The 18,541-nt window shown below is 39.0% G+C and overlaps 1 protein-coding gene across 7 annotated transcripts in view; it reads left to right on the forward strand.

Annotated features, from left to right (window-relative positions):
• ERG (ETS transcription factor ERG) overlaps nt 1-18,541 on the forward strand; it is a 156,456-nt gene that overhangs the window by 82,894 nt on the left and 55,021 nt on the right. The window contains exon 1 of one of the 7 annotated variants that reach the window (XM_052794532.1): nt 2,290-2,446. The exons of 4 other annotated variants lie outside the window; for them this stretch is intronic. In XM_052794532.1, the coding sequence (XP_052650492.1) occupies nt 2,429-2,446 (18 nt within the window). In that variant the 5' untranslated portion in view covers nt 2,290-2,428. Of the gene's footprint in view, nt 1-2,289; nt 2,447-2,509; nt 2,731-3,274; nt 3,358-18,541 lie in introns of those variants that run through there. 2 more of the 7 variants (XM_052794534.1, XM_052794535.1) reach the window with 2 other exon arrangements.

Below are 18,541 nucleotides of genomic sequence, written 5' to 3' on the forward strand. Positions count from 1 at the left end.
AATTGCTTTCTTTTCATACTGTTCATAATGAAAATAGGAAAGTTACCAGAAGTTACCTACTCTGCAGAAGCACAGTAATTCAGTGGCTGTAGACTGCAAGAAGACATTCAGCAGTGCAACACCAGATTTCTACATGAACCAACTAATGGAGAATGCAAACAATTGCATGGCAGTGCTGACTCTGGATTGCTCTGAAGCGACCAGAAGTCATCTTTACAGTGGAAGAAAGCAGAGCTCCGTAAAGTGAACTATAAAATCAAGCTAAACTTGTACAGGGAGTTGATCCTGTGACACCTCAGGATCCAAAGCGGGGAGGAGAAGCAGGGTGGGTGTCTGCTCTCCCCTTCCCAGTCTCTCTGTCAGGATCTGGAGTCAGCTGGAGGCTTGCTCAGCCCCTTGAGCTGGCCAACGGGGCCCCAAGGCTTGTTTGTGAGGCAGCTGGAGATGAGTTGGGACACAGGCTCAGCTGGGTGACACACCGCCAAGCTTGAAACAGGGTCCTCCTGGGGGCAGCTCTGCCAGATCCCAGTTGCCCTGGTCCTGTGTCACTCCATTGTGTCCAGGGATTTCCAGCTCTGCAGTCCCCATGGGGCACCTGGAAACGAGGATTTCCCGGGACCTCGTGGGTGGCAGAGCCATGCCGCTGAGCAGGGGCAGGTGGACAAGCCTTTCCTCTGCCCTGCCTTGGGGGAGATGGAGCGGCGCCTGCAGGACAAATGCCCGATGGCCAAGCAGGCAGCGCTTCATGTCGTCCGGGTGTGTCTCTGGAAAAGTGCATGGCCGCGTTTCACCTTCTTCGGGTCAGGATAGGAGGGGAAGAGTGAGCTGGGACTTGCCGCTGTCATTGTGTACCATTTGGAAAAAATGCATGCTGAATGCCAGCAGTCATCACCCGTTACAGAACAACACTCAGATTTCCTTTTCTTTTCCTAAGGAGCAGGAGAGGAAGACGCTGGGAGAGGGTGAGGTCATCTGCTTCCAGTAAATAATGCTATGACAAGCCACCACAATTTCTTCTTCTTTTTATCACAGCAGAGTCCCTGGTCAGAGGGCAGGACCTTATGACAGCGAGAATTATCTACCCAGCGCTGCAGTGCTTTCAAGCAACATGTCCATGGTTTGATGTTGTTACAGGAAGCACTGAGAAATCATAAACCAGTTATAGTAGGACCAGCTTTTAAAAATTACAAGATTATTAAAAAATTAATACATTCTGACTTCTTTTAATTTTTCCTTCAATTTTTGAGGGTCCTATTTTCAAGCTTTTCTCTTCTAGCTGAAAGCTCAGAATCTCTTGACACCAAGAGCTATGTCTTTTACAAAAACATAAAATGTTGCAAGACTCATAAGAGCAAGAGGGTTGTGCCAGTGCTGGATCCTGAGTGGTTCTTTACATGTGGACTTTACACTGGCTGGTACTGTGGAAACACTTTGCCTTTCTTATTCCCATCCATTTTTTTTTTGTTTTTTTTTAGTTTAGCACTCCTAAGCAAGGGTCTGGGACAGGGACGGTATTTTGTTTGCACAGCTGGTAGTTTTGGCGTGCCCTGTGACTGCCAAGTGCTACAAAAGGACAAATAAAAATATAACACTGAATAAAAAATGACTATCACACTCCAACTGGGAAGGGAATCACCAGTGAAACCACCTCATTTTCTTTCATGCATGGATAGAGCTGTGAAGTAAAGAAAGAGTGTGGAAAATTGAAGACTGTTTATGGCATTCAAGCATTTGCTTTTGAAATGTATGTCCTTTTGTGACTTCCTTTCCTCAGTAAGAAAGAGGCATCAAAAAGAAATGAATGTCTCCAATCTACTTGCTTCTTCTCTAAGAACAAAAAAAATGTGCTAGATCAGATAGGCTAGAAAGTGTCAATAGCTCAAGAATTCAGGAATGAAGTTAATGGACAAATATAGATGCGGTGTAAGCAGGGCTAGACTTCATTAACATATTTGGAGTTACACCCGCTTATACCAAGTCTGGCTTTGACCCTGAATCAGCAATTCCCCAGTGAACAGACTGCATGAAACTAGTGCCGAATTTGGCCCATTTCATCTGACATCTGCATCCTGCCTCAAAGTGGCATGTCACACTTACTGCACATCAGATCACACCTGCCCAGGCAGTCACAGGCAATTGACTTTTTGTTAAAAAAAAAAAAAAAAAATTTTAAAAAATTCTGTTGCATATCATCAAGAAAAACAACATTGTTTTAGGACTCTTATCTCTTCACTCCCAAATATCCTGTTTCTTCGAGCTGCAGTGGCCAGGACCAATAGAAACCTCTTCCTGCCATTGGCTGACTTCATTTCCCAGAGTTAGCACAATCTCATCCGCTCTAAACAACCTCATCAAAACTTCTTTCTGGTCAGACCGAAGCAATAATTATTATTAGCAATTATTAGCGATCAATAATCTTGATCACATTATGGCAAGCACTATTAAGGTAAGAAAGGGGTACCTTTTTTGTTGGAATTTTTTTCAGTGGCGTGTTCTTTGGTTTCCTTTATCAACCTAGATAAGTTAGAATTGGGCAACACCCCCACTGCCACAATAGAGGACAACAAGATTTCCTTTGTACTGCCTAGTAAATTTCCTTTTTCCTACTCCAACCATCCGCAAGGCTTAAAAACTTCAAACTCGGAAAAAAAATTGGGTTTTTTAAATTCACTGTTCACTGCTGTGGATTGCATATGCGAAGCCCTTTTATGAGAGCTTCTGAAATTTCTTGTAGGTATCATTCTGACAACTTGGATGTGTTTGCGGACTGCCATAAGGGGAGAGGGTGTGCACTGGAAGGAAAAAAAGGGGTTCCTAAGAGCACTAACCTTTTGGATACTTTTAAATGTTTCTGTTGTTGATGGGGACACAAATATTAGCAAGCGGGAGTGAGAGGCACCAGCTCTTGTTTCTCTCTCATGCAGGTGTTAATTATGTGCTTTTCTAGAAACTCTTATCCTTATACTCGGGACCTTTCTGAATGTTATTTTAATGGTGGCGGCAAGATCTCATGGGTGTGTTCTTTTTTGTTTTAATTTTTTGGACAATAAAATTCTCTTATTGCCTCATAAATTCATCTCAGTGCATGGTTTGTTTTTTTTTAAGAATGGCTTTGCTGAATTTTTCAGGTTGTGTCACTTAGAAAGTTGAATAAATCTATCTGTCTATCTATGTAGTTTTTTCTTCTCTTTATGTTGCAATAGATAGCAGTTACAGATATAGCAATAGCTGTGATTAATTGCAGAAGTATAACTGTAACTAATTGCTTTGTGATAGTGAAACTAATTTTACGTGAAGAGCAAACCAGCATGTACAGTCAGGACTCTGTGGCGTTGTATTATCAGATTTGGGATCAAGGTAGTTGTTTTCTTCTTGGTATTGTGTATTTCTGTACTTTTCTTGTTATGCCAGAGATTTAGTAAGAGATACGGAATAGCAGCTGTGCCTGGCCATTAGCTAAGTGGATCTGCAGTTTGATTTCTCAGTAACTTCTGCTTAGATGTTTACATTTGAAAGATCATTTGATGCTTTTTGTTATGGTTTTTGAAATCTGAAAGTCTTGCCTGAAGACAATGTGATTAAAAAGACTAATGAACCTTCTCTTTTTGTAATCACTGATGCTTTCAAGAGGCTATCTGTAGAGACAAAGATCTGAATCGCCTCTGCATTGCTGGCCAGTATCTATTATATGCTGAATAGCTCTTGAAACAGCTGAATTCCCTTTGGTTTTGCTGTGCATTATAGAGCACACAGGACATGATAGGCACTCTGAAAATCTTGAGGTTCAGAGAGTCAAGGTTTGCATTGCTAAAAGAAGGGCTATGTGCTGAGATAGTAATGCTGCTGCTTGTGTCTATTAATCAGAATGCACTATCGATGTTGATGGGAAATTTTTTTTCAAAAATGATGGTACAGTGAGATTAAATGTTGTATGCATTTTGAAGAGCTCTTTATTATTTATTTTTGACATGTTGTATTGGCTGAATTATAATAGGGTAAATTATTGTAAACAATATCTCATCGTTATTATTTTACCTCTACCTTATACTTACAAAGGTGAGAAGAGACTGTGTGCAGCTGTGTATTATACAGCCTGGTAATGCAATGCAATCAGCAAAGCCTCCTGAGTGGAAAAACGTACATTTTTGTCTCCTCATCTGAGAGCGTGAAACTTGCAGGGGGAAATATGCACCCCAAAACGTTGAGGATTTTGTGCCCAGGGTGCTGGGAAGTCTTTATATGCTGAAGCAAGGATTTTATTTATGCAAGTGCAAAATGTAAAATGACTGGAAAGAAATGACAGGTGCTTTGCATTCCAGATGCAGGAAATGTACTCTGACATGAAGCTAAGTCAGTCCAAAGATACATAAAGAAGTCAATTAACTGAGAGGATTCTGAAATAAAGAAATTCCATTTGAAGGCCAAATGGGTATTTGTGCTTTTGCTAAACAGTTGTTTAGCAAATGTTTTTTGCAATTTCAATATAATGGCCTGTGTTGTCTGCTGGCAACAGGTAGCCCGGCTATCCCAACGCAGGTGACAGGAGGCTGTGGTCAAGGAAGGTGGAAAGCCTTATCTGGGATCTCTGTGCCGGGAGTTTACTCTCTTCTTTAGGGAAGCCATGGAGTCATTAAATGTCAAAATTGGGTTGCGAATGGCTATCTATTTGTTCATAACTGGGTAGAAATTGCTCTAAATGTACACACATGCAAAGGTGGCCTTCCAGTAAGACTGTTTGATTTATCCTTTTCCTATCACAAACCTGCAGACAGGCCCATGGGACACTCAGGGCTCATGAGAAATCAGGCTGGCTCAACTGGGGCTAATCGGTATCTATGAAGGCAAGCATTTGTGTAAGTTTTCTGGCACTGGGTTTGACGTCAGAAGCGTGGCTTTACTGGGAGATACGTCTCTTCTCATCCCCTGCCCTCCTGCTGCCCCCTTCTCCTTCTCCCCTGTGATGGGGAAGGCACCGCGGTGGAAGGTTTCTTCTAAGAAGGACGATGCAGGAGTGCCTTTTTCTTAGGCTCTGACATGGATGGCTTACTTTAATTCTGACTTTTACACTGTAAGAGCGGCCACCCTCGCTCAAGCCGGGGACCGCTCCCTCTGACCAGGAGCAGGGCTGGCTTCCATGGAGGGCTGCATAAGAAACTGTGGAGAGGAGAGTGGTGGGAGAAGGTGTGTGCCTGCACAGCCAGGATTTGGGTTTCGGTACGCAGTCAGGGGGCTGATATTTCTAATGCATTCGCTTCCCTATACCTGGTGTGCATGCGGCTAACCTCACTGTTATGTTTTTTGGCATTTGAAGGATAAAATACTTTTTTCAAGTAGAGAAAGCCTCCTAGCAGTCAGGATTTCAGTGCTAAGGTGACACGTTTCCTTCTGGCACAAGTAGTATCAGACAGATATGTGCAGTAGCACAATGGTGCAGAGCACTGAAGCTGAGGATTATCAAATCAATACAGCACTGCTAATTATAAGTGTCCCACTAGTTACTGTAAATACAATTTTAGAAAATATCAAAGGCTTTTGAATTAGGCATCTGTCTTTTTTGGTGTTTTTTTAATAGAATGGTGCAAAAATTACTTAAGTGTTACCTTGGGATAAAGTAATAATACTTACCCTGAAGGTCATTTTGGTTTTTTTCCCATTATCCTAGAGTGGAGGAAAGAACATTAAATAGAAAAATACAACCAGAATTCTACTTCCTTGCCATGTAGCAAGCCTTGTTATATTTCTCTCCCTGCCTGCCAATGCAATTATACTTATTCTTAGAAAAGCTCTTTGGTAAGTTATCTTGACTTTATAATGACTTATTGATTACACTTGTGGATATTTCTTTTACTCTAATTTACTTCTAAATATGCGCATGTCCGCTTTTTATTATTGAATTCTAATGTGCTGTTCACATGGAAGCTATGATTTCTGGGAGAAAAAGTCTATGTATTTGATAAAGGACAGGAGAATCTTTGTGGTTTCTAAGGCTTGAAGAGTATGGATATACTGATTAAAGCAGTATATAGTGAAAAGTTTGTGGGGGTTTTTTTTGTGAGGAATCTTAGTCTGTACTTATCTCTATAGCATTACTTTTCTCTCACTTTCTTTTAGAAAACCTAAGTACTCACTCAAATACTTCTAAAGCCAAAGAAAGTTGAAGACAGTTAAAAAAAAAAATCTGTTCTTGGCGTATGGAAATGTTTAAGTCTTTGTTTAGAGGACTGCATCTGCACTGAATCCCACAGAACTAATACAGTAATTTGTACTTCTGTTCCTTGCATTAAAAAAATTATAAAGATTATTCTCTTTTCGTTCTCATCTCAGTCAGCAAATGATCCAATGGTATATTTAACTTTAAGCCTGTAAATACTTCCATTGGCTTTGGTGATATGACACAGTCCTCTGAAAGCTAAGCACACACCTGAGTGCTCTGGTGAATCAGAAGCAAGAACAGCAAGAGTGCCTTAAACGACTTAGCCTGATCTTGCACTCCCTAATTCAAAGTTTCCACCAATTTAATGAAAATTTTGTTCCAATAAAGGCAGTAGAATCAGACCTATAATTATTTCCAGGTAAAACAGTATTTCTGACTCAAATACAAATGTACAATTTCAAGGAAGAAATAGTCATATAAGAACAGAAGAAGATATTTTGGGGATCTTTGTGTTGTTTTCTTTTGCTTTTAATCAGCAGTCATTTAACTCAATCTGGTTTGTGGCTACATATGCCAAAATGAAGTCAAATATAAGGATTTTGCTTTCTAGAATTAAGTCCCCAGGCAAGGAAGAACAGCTGGAAAATGCGTACGTTTGACTGTCTGAGTTGCTTTGTTTGTTTGTTTTTTCTTAACAAGAACTATATTATCTCTTAACAAAATGTTTTTCAGCAAGTTTCATGAGTTACAAAAGGCCTTTCAGAAATAAAGTTAAAAGAATCAAGTGCTCTTGGAGAATGACTTGCTGAAAAATAAATACAGAAGTAGTTCTGAGAAATGTGAATGCCAAAAGATACTTATTTTGCAAGTGACAGTTTATAATCCAGTAAAAATATATAATGCTGTTCACCCAAAAAGAAGTAGGCTTCATAATGCAAGTTTCTAAATCAAGCCAAAAGAATTATTTTTAAAATCAGCAAAGTGGAGAGAAGAAAAAGAAAAACTGGATTGATATCACTTGTATTATCAATTTTAACAAAGTAAAGGTGATACAGTAGAAAATATCACATGCAGTACCAAACCTTGTCAGGTTAACAAAAATCTTTTCATTGACTGCGATGTGGTTTCTATCAGATTCATCATTAACTATTAAAAAATTAATTTCTTTTGATAGATAATATACAGCAGAGAAATACGAGCAGCTTTTCACATTGTCAGTAACGAAAAGCCAATGGTTGGTCAAAATGGCATGGGTTCTGATAGTCATCTTGCTGTCTTTAATATATATTTGTGTGTTATAGAAGAAATGTTGACTGTGTTCAAAACACCAACAATGATCCAGAAACTTTTAAGCACTTATATGAAAAAGGTATCAATCCTTTCCTTAAAGGATGGATGTGTCTTTATGGTTGAAGGGGTTATTTTAAATGTTGTAACCAAGCCTGCCTGAGGTTGGCTAGTGCTGTGTCCCTCAATTTATTCCCTCCCCCTGCTCCCCTTAAAAGAAGGACTGTATAATCCTGTAAACAACTCATCACAGTGAACAGAGGGAGAAGAAGTTTCAGGAAACATGGTGAGATTCAGACTGCAAACCTGTATCACAAGGAAGTTATCTCTCTCCTTGGCATGCATCCTTAGGCACCGGGTTGCTGATTTTTACTGTGCACATAGTCATCCTATTAGAAAGATTAGACATTGCTTTCAGGAAAGGGATATTAGTGGGTAATAAACAAGTAATATTAGTAATGGTTTTTAATAACTACTGTGTACAAACCAGTGATTACCACTTCTGGTAATTATCATGTCATAAATTGAATTTGTTTCAAAGTAAAATGAATAAAATGACAACTATTGTCATAAAAATATCACTGAAAATTAAAAGGTAAAAAAGAATCATGAGTAATAGCAATTTTTTAAGGCTAGTCTGAAGGACACACCAAGCAATCACCCACATACAGTGGACCAGGCAAAAGGTCTTTTGGAGTGGTGGATTTTGGAAATTAATGAGTGGAAGGAATGGATATGATATGATGTCTCCCTTCACTTGCAATGTGTGTTTATTTGGAGTGTATATCTCAACTGATGGGTGGGAAATGGTGTCACTAGGCTGGTATAACCTTTTCACACTAGGAAAAGATCTGACTTGCTTAGTTAAATGTATGTGTTGCCAGGTTAAGTAGTGCCTGATAGATGGGAAGGAAATACAACAACAGATTACAAGGACTGGGTATATGCAAATACCTGCAGGAAGGGGTGGTGAATAACTATTTATGGGAAGTGGCAGAACTCTTTAAAATGACCTACCTGACTTAAGAGAGATGAGAGAGCGAGATACAGAGAAACAGTGCTATAACTGGGAAAAAAGCCACAGGAGACTGGAAATGTTTTGTTTGACAAATCCCTAATTACAGCTGTGCTGAGAGAAACAAGTGGCAGCATATTAATTCTACGTGGAAGATTTTTGCAATGCTAGCCTGTAAGATTTTTTTTTAACCTCATTCTTTGGAGTTGAAAAACATCTTTTTTTAGACATTATGTTTATTACCTTGATAAACAGTAAAATGCTGCCACAGCAATTACCTTGATGATAAAGAGTCTGTAGACAGATACTTCCTGCGTTCATTTCCTACCCAGATAAGTCGCCAAAATCAGGGACTACCAATACAGGAAATGCTTTCAATAGGGACTTCCTATCTGTTAATATCTAATTCACTGAAAAGATCTAAGACCTTCTTGTTTGATATAAAGGTAATGTTCTACCTGTTACCATTTAAACATTTAAGCCACAGTACAACACATCTGTTTGTGTAAAAATCTAGGACCAATGCTGTTACGTTGGACTGTGAAATATCAGAGGTTTTCTCTGCCATGGTAGGAAAAGTGCCCCTGCATTTTACAATACTGCAAATCAGGATGCTTCAAAATACATTGTCATTCTGTCAGACGAAGAGCAAGCAACCTCCCTCCAACTCCTTGTTGCCTGCATCCTTTTCTTGTTTGTACGCATCACCAAAACACACATTTCACTAGCCCTTGAGGTGGACTTCTCCAACAAATAGTTCAGAACATGTTCTGGATATATTAAAGAGTCACAGCCATCTCTTGCAATCCACAGTGACATGCATATTCAACCGAAATGACTTAAATGGAAATTTTGCCTCACTCTACAGAGAAATTAAACCATGACTAACCTGTATGTTTGAACTTCTGCTAAGAAAAAGAGAAACCTAGACAAAAAGAAAAGTAAACAAAGACAGAAAACCTCCATGGCTAATCATAACTGCAGAGTAATTGCTTTCAGGCACATGAATAGAATGAATGAGGATTTACAAAACCTGAAGTGAAATTGGCCAAAATGAAGTCAAAAGTATTTGGCCAATGGCTTGACTGGGGCCAGGCTTTCACCCAAGTTTTTCAGGAGCTTAGTCCAAATTTTGTGCGTTGTTTTGCCAATGATTCCCCTGGAGTCATTCCAGGTTTCTGCCACTGTGACTGAGATTGGTGTCTTGGCCTTTCCCCATAGAGTTGAGTAGTCCCTTGCTATTGTGGCTTCATATATATTGGGCCTTTTCATCTTTGAGGAATAGATCAGTGTTCAGTTATCTCCTCAGACTACTGCGGGAAAGGCAGTTGTTTAAGTTCATGTTGTGGTCTAACCAGCTGGGAATCTGAGGTTGGATTTACAGACCCTTCTGGAGACTGCAGTGAACGCATTGCTTGGAGCACCAGCTGTCGGACGGGAGGGCCGGTCCTGTGGGGAGCTGACCCAAAAGCCCAGTTACTGCAGATGGGTTCTGCAAGTTGAAGTTAGTTTTGACAAGTAATTTCCACAAGGCCACGGGTGAAGAAGCTCTAGGAAGTTGCCCCTCGGTTTTGGGTTCAGAGGGGTGTTAGGGAAATACATGCTTCGTCCTGAAAGCAATGTTCCTCGGACATGGTTAGTCAGCTCTTATCTACTTGCATACATTTTTATTATTGTTAGTCTTTGGCATATTCACATCAGCTTCCCTCATGCGTAAGGTATTCCCTTGGAAGTGCTCAAAATTGTTGCTTTTTACTAATCAGATCAACTCACTAAAGTGGTGGCCAGAGACATTTTTCACATTATTTCCATATGGCCATTACCTTTAAAAAATTTTCCTGTGATTTGCCGTCAAGGCACCGTTACGTGTCCCGTTTTCATGGAATACAGAATCTGATTGTTTAGTCTATGTAAAGGGGGAAAAAAGAGGGGGATCCTGTGCCTTTAATGTTGTTTATAACGGTTGGACAGAGCTTGTCAGGTGAAGGTTAATTGCTCTCCAGTTAAAGCAGTTCTCTGCACAGATGGGTTATCAGGGCTGAACACTCGTTACAAGATTAATCTCATTTCCGACAAGACTTCCCTTTCCTTCAACTGATTTTTGCTCAGCCATTGGACCTGTCACCAGCCGTTAAAAGAAGGGTGGGTTACCTCTGGGATATTAATGCTTGTGTGCAGTGAAACAATACAAAGTGTGTGTCATATCGGTGGGGAACATCTTTAGGAGACAGCACATTTCAGTGCTGTTCTGAAGGTCGAGATTCATAAACAACAGAAACAATCAGGAACATTTGTATTAACCCTCTTAATGAACACAAACTCCAGCCGAACCATCCATAGGCTCGTTTTTCATGTCGGTTCTCTTCTAAGTGTGGTATTTTTTAGTTCCAAAGGTGTATTTTTGATGAGAATTTTAGTCAACAAAATAGCCACTCATGAGATGTGGAACCCAGGACTACGCTTCTGTCCAGTCGATTAACTGATGAATGTGGCCCCTTCAGTTAATGCTTGTTTCAGCAAGAGGAAATATATCATGATGACCACTTGAACAAATTCAAACTTCAGGAGTTTTGTCTTGGGCTTTACAGTAAACCTGTTGTATTTTCCTCTTTCTCTAAGCTGGAGTAAATCGGAACTGGATCCACTATATCCAATGGGCTACTATATCCAGTGGGCTACGGACGGATGTAAAGTGAGAGGAGAACTGGGCACAACATATTCTTAGCATAATATTGCCTTGCTAGCCAAAACTGCAGCAGATCTGCCAGTCCAGGCTGATCCTGAACTGTTGGATTGACTGAGTTCAAGGAGGCTATGGCATTGAACACAGAAGTCTCACTGGAGTTTTGGATTTATTTCAGGAGTTCTGTTACAACCAAAATAACAGAGCTTGGCAAAAGTCTCTGGCTGCCAGGTTTCTTCCATGCAGCTTTAGTCAGTAAATTCCAAAACACTAAACAAATATTCAAGGCAACAAACAGGGTAGCTCTTGTGTTTCCTCAGAGTTTCCTGTCCTGGCTTCAGATCAGCATGGTCCTGTCGATGGTGCTGAGTCTTTCTATTGACTAAGGTGAACTTTGAATCAGGCTGAGTTGCCGCAGTCAAAAAAGCAAGCTCTGTGGAGGGTCGCAGGTGGCACAGTATTCATTGAAAGGTCATTGTAGATGTGATCCATCAAACCATACAGACGTGTGCTGAACTGAAAGCATCTGAGCTGTTCCACTGATATTTTAGATTAAGAGTGTGCAAACGTGCATCATTGTGCTGGGTTCTGCAATGGCAAGGTGACGTCCCCCACTTTCTTTTTATTGAATGAATAAGACAAATCCAGCACATTTTATACACCTGTAAGGACAGAGATGTCTGCACATGTACAGCATTAGACAGGTTAAGTAGTGAGAAGCAATGCTTTTGCATTTTGTTTTCTTACTTAGGATGGGAAGCTTTAGCTCCAGACATTCAAAATGGGATAGCAATGAACTATGAATTGCAAAACTGCATGGCGGGCAAGTGTGGTGCAGATTTGACAGTTGTTAAGTAGTGAGGAGATTTGCATCCAGGGAGACATCAGAAAATTATGTTATTTCTTCTGATTTGGAGCAAAAATATAGGAAAAGGATACAGAGAGAAAGATCATCGTCCTTGTGTGATAGATGCACAACAAAAATTTGTCCTTGTTCCCATGTATGGGGCTTCTACATACTGAGAAGAATAAATTTGTATGCATTGTTAGTAATATTGGTCAAGAAACAGTTATTCTCCTGAAAATGTTTCAGTGAAGGTCTCTATTGAAACTGTTTATTTTGAATTTATGTTATATAAACATTTAACAAAACCAACAAATTACATAAAAATAGTTTTTGTTAGAAAACATCTATCTACAAGCTTCTGACAATCTCTTAATTTTCTTCTTTTTTTTAAATTATCAAAGTAGTCTAATAACCTCACTGCTGAATTCTTAGGGTTTTTTTAAATACTGGTGAGATTAAAAATAAATTTTCCTTTGATTAAAATCTGTGGGTTTTAAGGAAATGCACTCACTACAGTTATAAAGCTGAAATGAAAGGTAGACAGGAATGTAACCTCTGGATGTCATATTCTTCAGCAGTATGCATTCAGAGCCAAAGAAATTCAACTGAGTGGATTCCATTACTGGTTCTAATAAGATAGGAAAAGTGCATAGTAAATCTTTACAATCCCAACTAAATCATTGGTGCTTTATGCCAAAAGAGGCAACTTTAGTAGATAGTCTTTAAATGGACCAGGTTGAAATTTTTTTTTAAAAAGGGTCCCTAAGGTTAGGTTGTTAAATCTCTGCTTAGAGCCCTGAATAAGGATCTTCATTTTTGAAGGTTCTGATCAACTTGAGAGTTCCCACTGTTTCTGCTGAGTGAGACTTCAGATGGATTTTTGAAGATGGACTGCTTACACACAATTGGAAAGTGTTGTTAGGCCACTTACCTGCTTTCACTGATGTGAAAAAAACCCTACTTGTCAACACTACCTTCCTAGAAAAAGTAAGGAAAATTGAAAGTTGTTAGATCTTTTTTTCCTAGGAAAAGTCTTTTTTTAGTAAAATAATTGAAAGTTGCAGAAAGACAGTTACACAGGAGATGAATTTGGGCAAAGTGGCTTTGTTGTACTCTTCTTTCTTACACCTTCCTCCCAACCTGTAGTTTTAACCAGCTGAAATGCTAGAAAACTGCAGTTTCGCAAAACTTCTCCTCTATTTTCCCTCCCACCTTTTAATATACGAAACAGAGGTTGGTTTTGTTTTGCAAAGTAGTAACCATTCCCTTTTAAACTCTTCAAACCTTTAGTTTGATGGTGGTGTGTTAGGTTTTTATTCACATGGGTATCAATGACATGCTTTTGGACAAAAAATTGCCACTAACTATTGCTACTCATGCGACGCTTTTGCATTTTGTTTTCTTACTTAGGATGGGAAGCTTTAGCTCCAGACATTCAAAATGGGATAGCAATGAACTATGAATTGCAAAACTGCTTGGCGGGCAAGTGTGGTACAGATTTGACAAATACAACACCTTTTTTAAAAGATGCATTTAAATAAATGTTAACAATATTTTGAAGTAAAGCACAATCTATAAAATCTATGTGTAAATTGTTGACTTTTAACTCATTCTGCATGAATTCTTTCTCCATAATGGTGCCCAGATCCTTTCCAATATAGCATGAATGTTAAATCTTAGCTGTCTTCAGATTCACTTTTTTTTTCCCACGTCTTCATCACATACTTAATCTAACCTTTTAGAACTCAGACCAGACCAAATTAAATTCCAGGGATGTTTCTCTTCTGAGCTTGGGCCTTCGTAGTGCTGTTTACCTCTTTCATAGAGCTTTTGTTTGGCCTCAATCTCTGTCAGTCTCAGCTGCTTCTTGGAGAATGCAATTCTTGCCAACTCTCACAATTGTTATCAGGAGTCTTGTGATATTTAGCGGTTTTCTTAAAGGGCAGTTTCTTAAATTTATGAACACTTGAAGTCTTCAGTTTTCATTGACAAAACACTCTAGTACTGAAGAATCTACCCTAAAGGCTTAAAAGCCAGGAGGCAGACCCAAAGTGCATTGCTTTTGAGTACTCTCTTTCTGAGGCCTGACTTAGAACTTCGAACACTTCATGTAACAGGGCTGAACTCAGCACAGGGCAGAGACCCTGCAGAAGAAATACACACACCGCCTGGACATTGCTCACCTGCTTCTTAAGGGGCTGCATGTGGTGTTAGTACTGCTTAGGTCTTGACCTCGTGCTATGTGCAGAGGTAGATCTCACACAAAACGAGTACCTTGTCTAAGGGTCTGATGCAGATGAACACTCAGTAACCTGGAATTTTAGAGTGCACTTTTTAATTCATAAAAATAATGAGTCAAGCACATTTCTGGTCATGCTTTTAGTTTGTAAACTGGGATTCAGATGGATTCTTGTTATCAGATGTCCAATATTAAGTCTTACTCCTGAAGCTGTAAAGAAATAAAGCTGGCAGTCTAACCTATTGGAGAAATGTATTTTCTGTATAGTAATTGACAAAAGCTTCAGCTCATTTTTTAAAATCTGAAAATATCCAACGTTTGTAATAGTGCAAGTAAAGATAATGCACCTCTATATATCTTAGTAGCAACTTTGTCTCCAAATAATTGCGATTTAGGGGCCTTGAAGGCTTTTGTGACACTGAAGAGGATTCATTAAGGGGGCTGGTAGATTGCTTGAGAAAGATCAGCTTTAAGTGGGGTGTCTGTGAGCCCCAAGGCTTTGTTTGCCTTTTTTTTTCATAGCTTTTCCTCTGTTTCTTTCCTTAGTGAAAAGAGGAGGACTGGGAGAAATTCAGAAGGTTGAATAAGAAGATGAGTTAAAATGTTGCAAAAGGTTCTATATTAAAGTTTCAAGGTGGAGGTAGAGAGCAGTGGGACACGAGATTGAAATTAAGGTGACAATAAGGAATGTTATAATTTTTGTCAGAAAAAAACATATAGAATACAGAATTCATGAGATGATGACATGAGTTTAAAAATCATGGAATATCAGGGAATAATATATGTTATATTGTTCATCTTATCTGCCTTTTAAACCTTGAAATTCACAATCTTTTAGCTGAAATGAAAACTAACAGTCTTAGGTTTTCAGCTGACTCTAGAATTTACGTCCAAAGGAACCTAAGGTTCAGTAAGATCATGAAAGTTGGCAACCAGCGCTGTTAAAAAGGAAGCTTGATAAATCCTCAGAATTAACTCTTTTAAAATCTTGGTTAGATAAGATAAAGTAAATAGTATTGGGATGATGCTGAAAATGATACTTCTAAGTTTGATAATGACACTAAAACTAGATGCTGAGCAGAAGCAGGAACAATGCAATTTGCTTCAAAATAATTTACAAACTACTGCTTAAGCAACTGAAGCAATAATAATCAGTGCCAGTCAGTTGGTTGAAAAAAACCAAAATGAAAGGTGGGAGAACAAAATCTGTCAAGGAAGTACATTGAGTCATGAAGTATCCTAAGGAGGACAAAGTTTTAGAGTTTTTGAAACTGTCGGATTAGTATACAAGGGACACTAGGAGAAAAGAAAAACAAAGTCATTATGCTCTGAGTTTTCATGACAGTGAGTATAAACTGTAGTCTCCACTACTTCAGAGACCATTTGCAATTGCCAGACTTGTGTAAATAAATGAGAGTGTGGCCAAGCAAAGGAGAACAGAGGCCCAAACTTCCAAAAAAGTCTAGCTTTGCAAGCAAAGAAGTCCTATGCAAAACACCACCAAAATTTTCTGATTTTTCCTGTGAGTTAGGCAAATGCACAGAGAATCCAAAGCCCAAAGTACAAGCTAAAAATTTGCATTTGCTTTTACAGAACAGTGGGCAGTTGTAGAAGACTCTTTTTTGTGCAAAGATCTTCTTTTATTAAATATGACTGGGGTCAAGCAGAGAGCTCTATCGCGCCCTTCAGCCACAGCCTGGCAGATGCTGTGCAAAGGCCACTGCCATCCTCTGGGAGATCACCGTTGCTGGGTGTGCTGCCCTCTGCAAGGAGGAAATGCCTTACGTTCCAGGCAAGTTGTGTCAGGGCAAAGACAAACACTTCCCTACCTGCCTGGTACTTGGCAGAGCGAGTCATCTCTCACTTCTAGGGGAGGTGATGCCTGTGGTGGTCCCAGCACAACTGTGGACACAAGGAGTCCTCAGTTCGTACATGTGAATGCATTCTCCTTATCACACATATCGTTTGCGGGGCAGGACATTTAGCAAAAGGCTTAGCATAGCATGTCAGAGATTCATGTAAGACTATTTGTAAACTCAGCTGGCTCAGAAGGAAATTGCACTGTGATTCCCTAGTTTGTCCTACTGCTAAAAAGCCCCAGCAGAGCTGCTATGAAAAATGTATTCAACCAGCCACTGTGTTTTTCTAAGCTATATCTTCTGTATTTGTTGTAGTATGAACGTGTTAATATCTATCCATTCTATTCCAGTCTGTTACCCACCATGTCCGCTAAATACCAAATGTTGATTCTGTCTTCTTTTACGTGATAGAGGAAATTTAAAGCAGAAGCTCTCAATAGAAGTGTTCAATTCCCTGACCTTCAATATCTTTTTTTTCTCCTTTTTCTCTTAGTATTCCTTTCTGATTCACTTTCTAAGCTTCCTAGAGCCTGTGGGTTTGCTGATCGAATGTCAAAACACATCTCTAAACTAAAATGAATATTTTTTTAAAGTTAGTTTTGTACACTGCTCAAAAAAACCCCACCTTATTTGTCTCCATATATTGAAGTCTTAAAATGCTAAGCGATGGATAGTCTGTCATATAAATTGTAACCACTGTGGATATCTTCAGCACACCAAAGCCCTCATGAACATTACCTCGATTGCTTCTGATTTTCTCATTTCCTCTGGTTGACTTTGTTGTACTCCATGCCTTCCCAATGCTCCAGCCACCAGCAGAATCCTCCAGTCTCACAGACTTCAGCCTATTTTTTAATCATCCATATTCTTTCCTTCTCTATTTCTTTGATCTCCTTTAGGACTACTTCATCTCTTCCTCTGTTTTTCACTCAGATTGCAATTTCTCTGCTTTATGTAATCCTCAGTTTCCCTCAACTTCTAAACACACGTTTCTGAAGGACAGAGCTGGTTTCACACTGTCTGTCTCCTGCATCTTCACACAAACATCTTAGGCCCCTTTCCACCACAAACACAGTTCACCTGCAAACTGTCTTGTTGAAAGGCTTGTGAGAGTAGCTTGCTCTTATGAGAAAATCTTGCCCTCTGAATAATGAAAATAAAGGGGGAAAAACGTCCAAAACCTTCCTATATGTATAATCAGTAGCCTGCTAATTACTCCTGTTGTTGCTTGCTAAGTACAGGACATTTTGCCTTTTTTAATTCCCATGTTGTAAGCCCAGTAGGAACAGAGAGTTATGTGACACCGATGAATCACAACAAGTTTTGTACATGCATGACCTGATGGCTAACGGCTGGGGCAGAGGACTGGAAGGGAAGCTTTTCAGTTATATCCACAGATTCACAGTGTGACTTGAAAAAATCACTATGTATTTTCAGAAACAGATGCTTTTTTTCAGGTTCCCATCTGAGACACTTTCATTGTAATTTTCAGAGCTTTTCTATTTCCCACAGAATTGGTGTCATTACTAACCTCTCTGCACTTTTAATCTGGCATCAAATGGGACATTATACTACTCAGCTGCTAAAATTTCATAGGCTGCCACAAAACTCAGTTAATGCTGAAGTTGTTCCAGTGCTTTGAGAAATATCTATAAATTGAAGGCTGTTAGCTCTTATTTGCAAATAGTTCTATTTATGTCAATAGAAGTGCTCATAGAAAAGGTCAGCATGGAATGCAAAATTTTTACCTACCATGTTTTAAAATGAGTAGTGTAGTTTTCATTGCAAGAATTTATGACTTCACTGATACCTAAAAAATACTGAAAGAGTTACAAAAATATCCTCAGGAATTTTACTAGAAATACAGAATCAGTAACTTCGGACATGGAAAACTGCATAAATAAGAACTGAATTTTCAGATAACTGATTAAAAAAATTATTTGTGCATGTGATAAATGTAATATTTAGTGTACTCAACATACAAAGCCTATTTGTAGAAAAAGTAGAATATAAGATGTGGCAGGAATTTTAAATGTTTCTAGCAAACATTTTCTCCACAGTCATGACTGAAGTCTGAAGCTTCAGAGGGTAATAAACAAACAGCTTTAAAACATGGCTGGTCAGTGATGAAATACTCAACATGAGGAAGCAAAAATCTTCCTGAAGCCTTAGATCTGTTTTCCATATTCTTACAAAAGAGTTGGTTTCTAAAGATCTGTTTTAGATTTCAGTCTTACTGAAAGTATCTTATAAGAAAGCTTTTATATATTTAAAAGACATTCAGAAGAGTCAGTGTTCTCTTAGTAAAACCAATTATGTGTTTCTGTGAACTCTGATGGAGGAAAATTAGTTCGCATTGAACAATAATTTTGTTTTGATAGAATTAGTGGTTGAAATCCTCAGCAATCAGTTTGTATTTGGCTAGCTGCAGAGTTACAGTCTTGAGAAAATCCTTCT

Source organism: Harpia harpyja, chromosome 8, assembly GCF_026419915.1.
Source record: "Harpia harpyja isolate bHarHar1 chromosome 8, bHarHar1 primary haplotype, whole genome shotgun sequence".
Lineage (NCBI taxonomy): Eukaryota > Metazoa > Chordata > Aves > Accipitriformes > Accipitridae > Harpia > Harpia harpyja.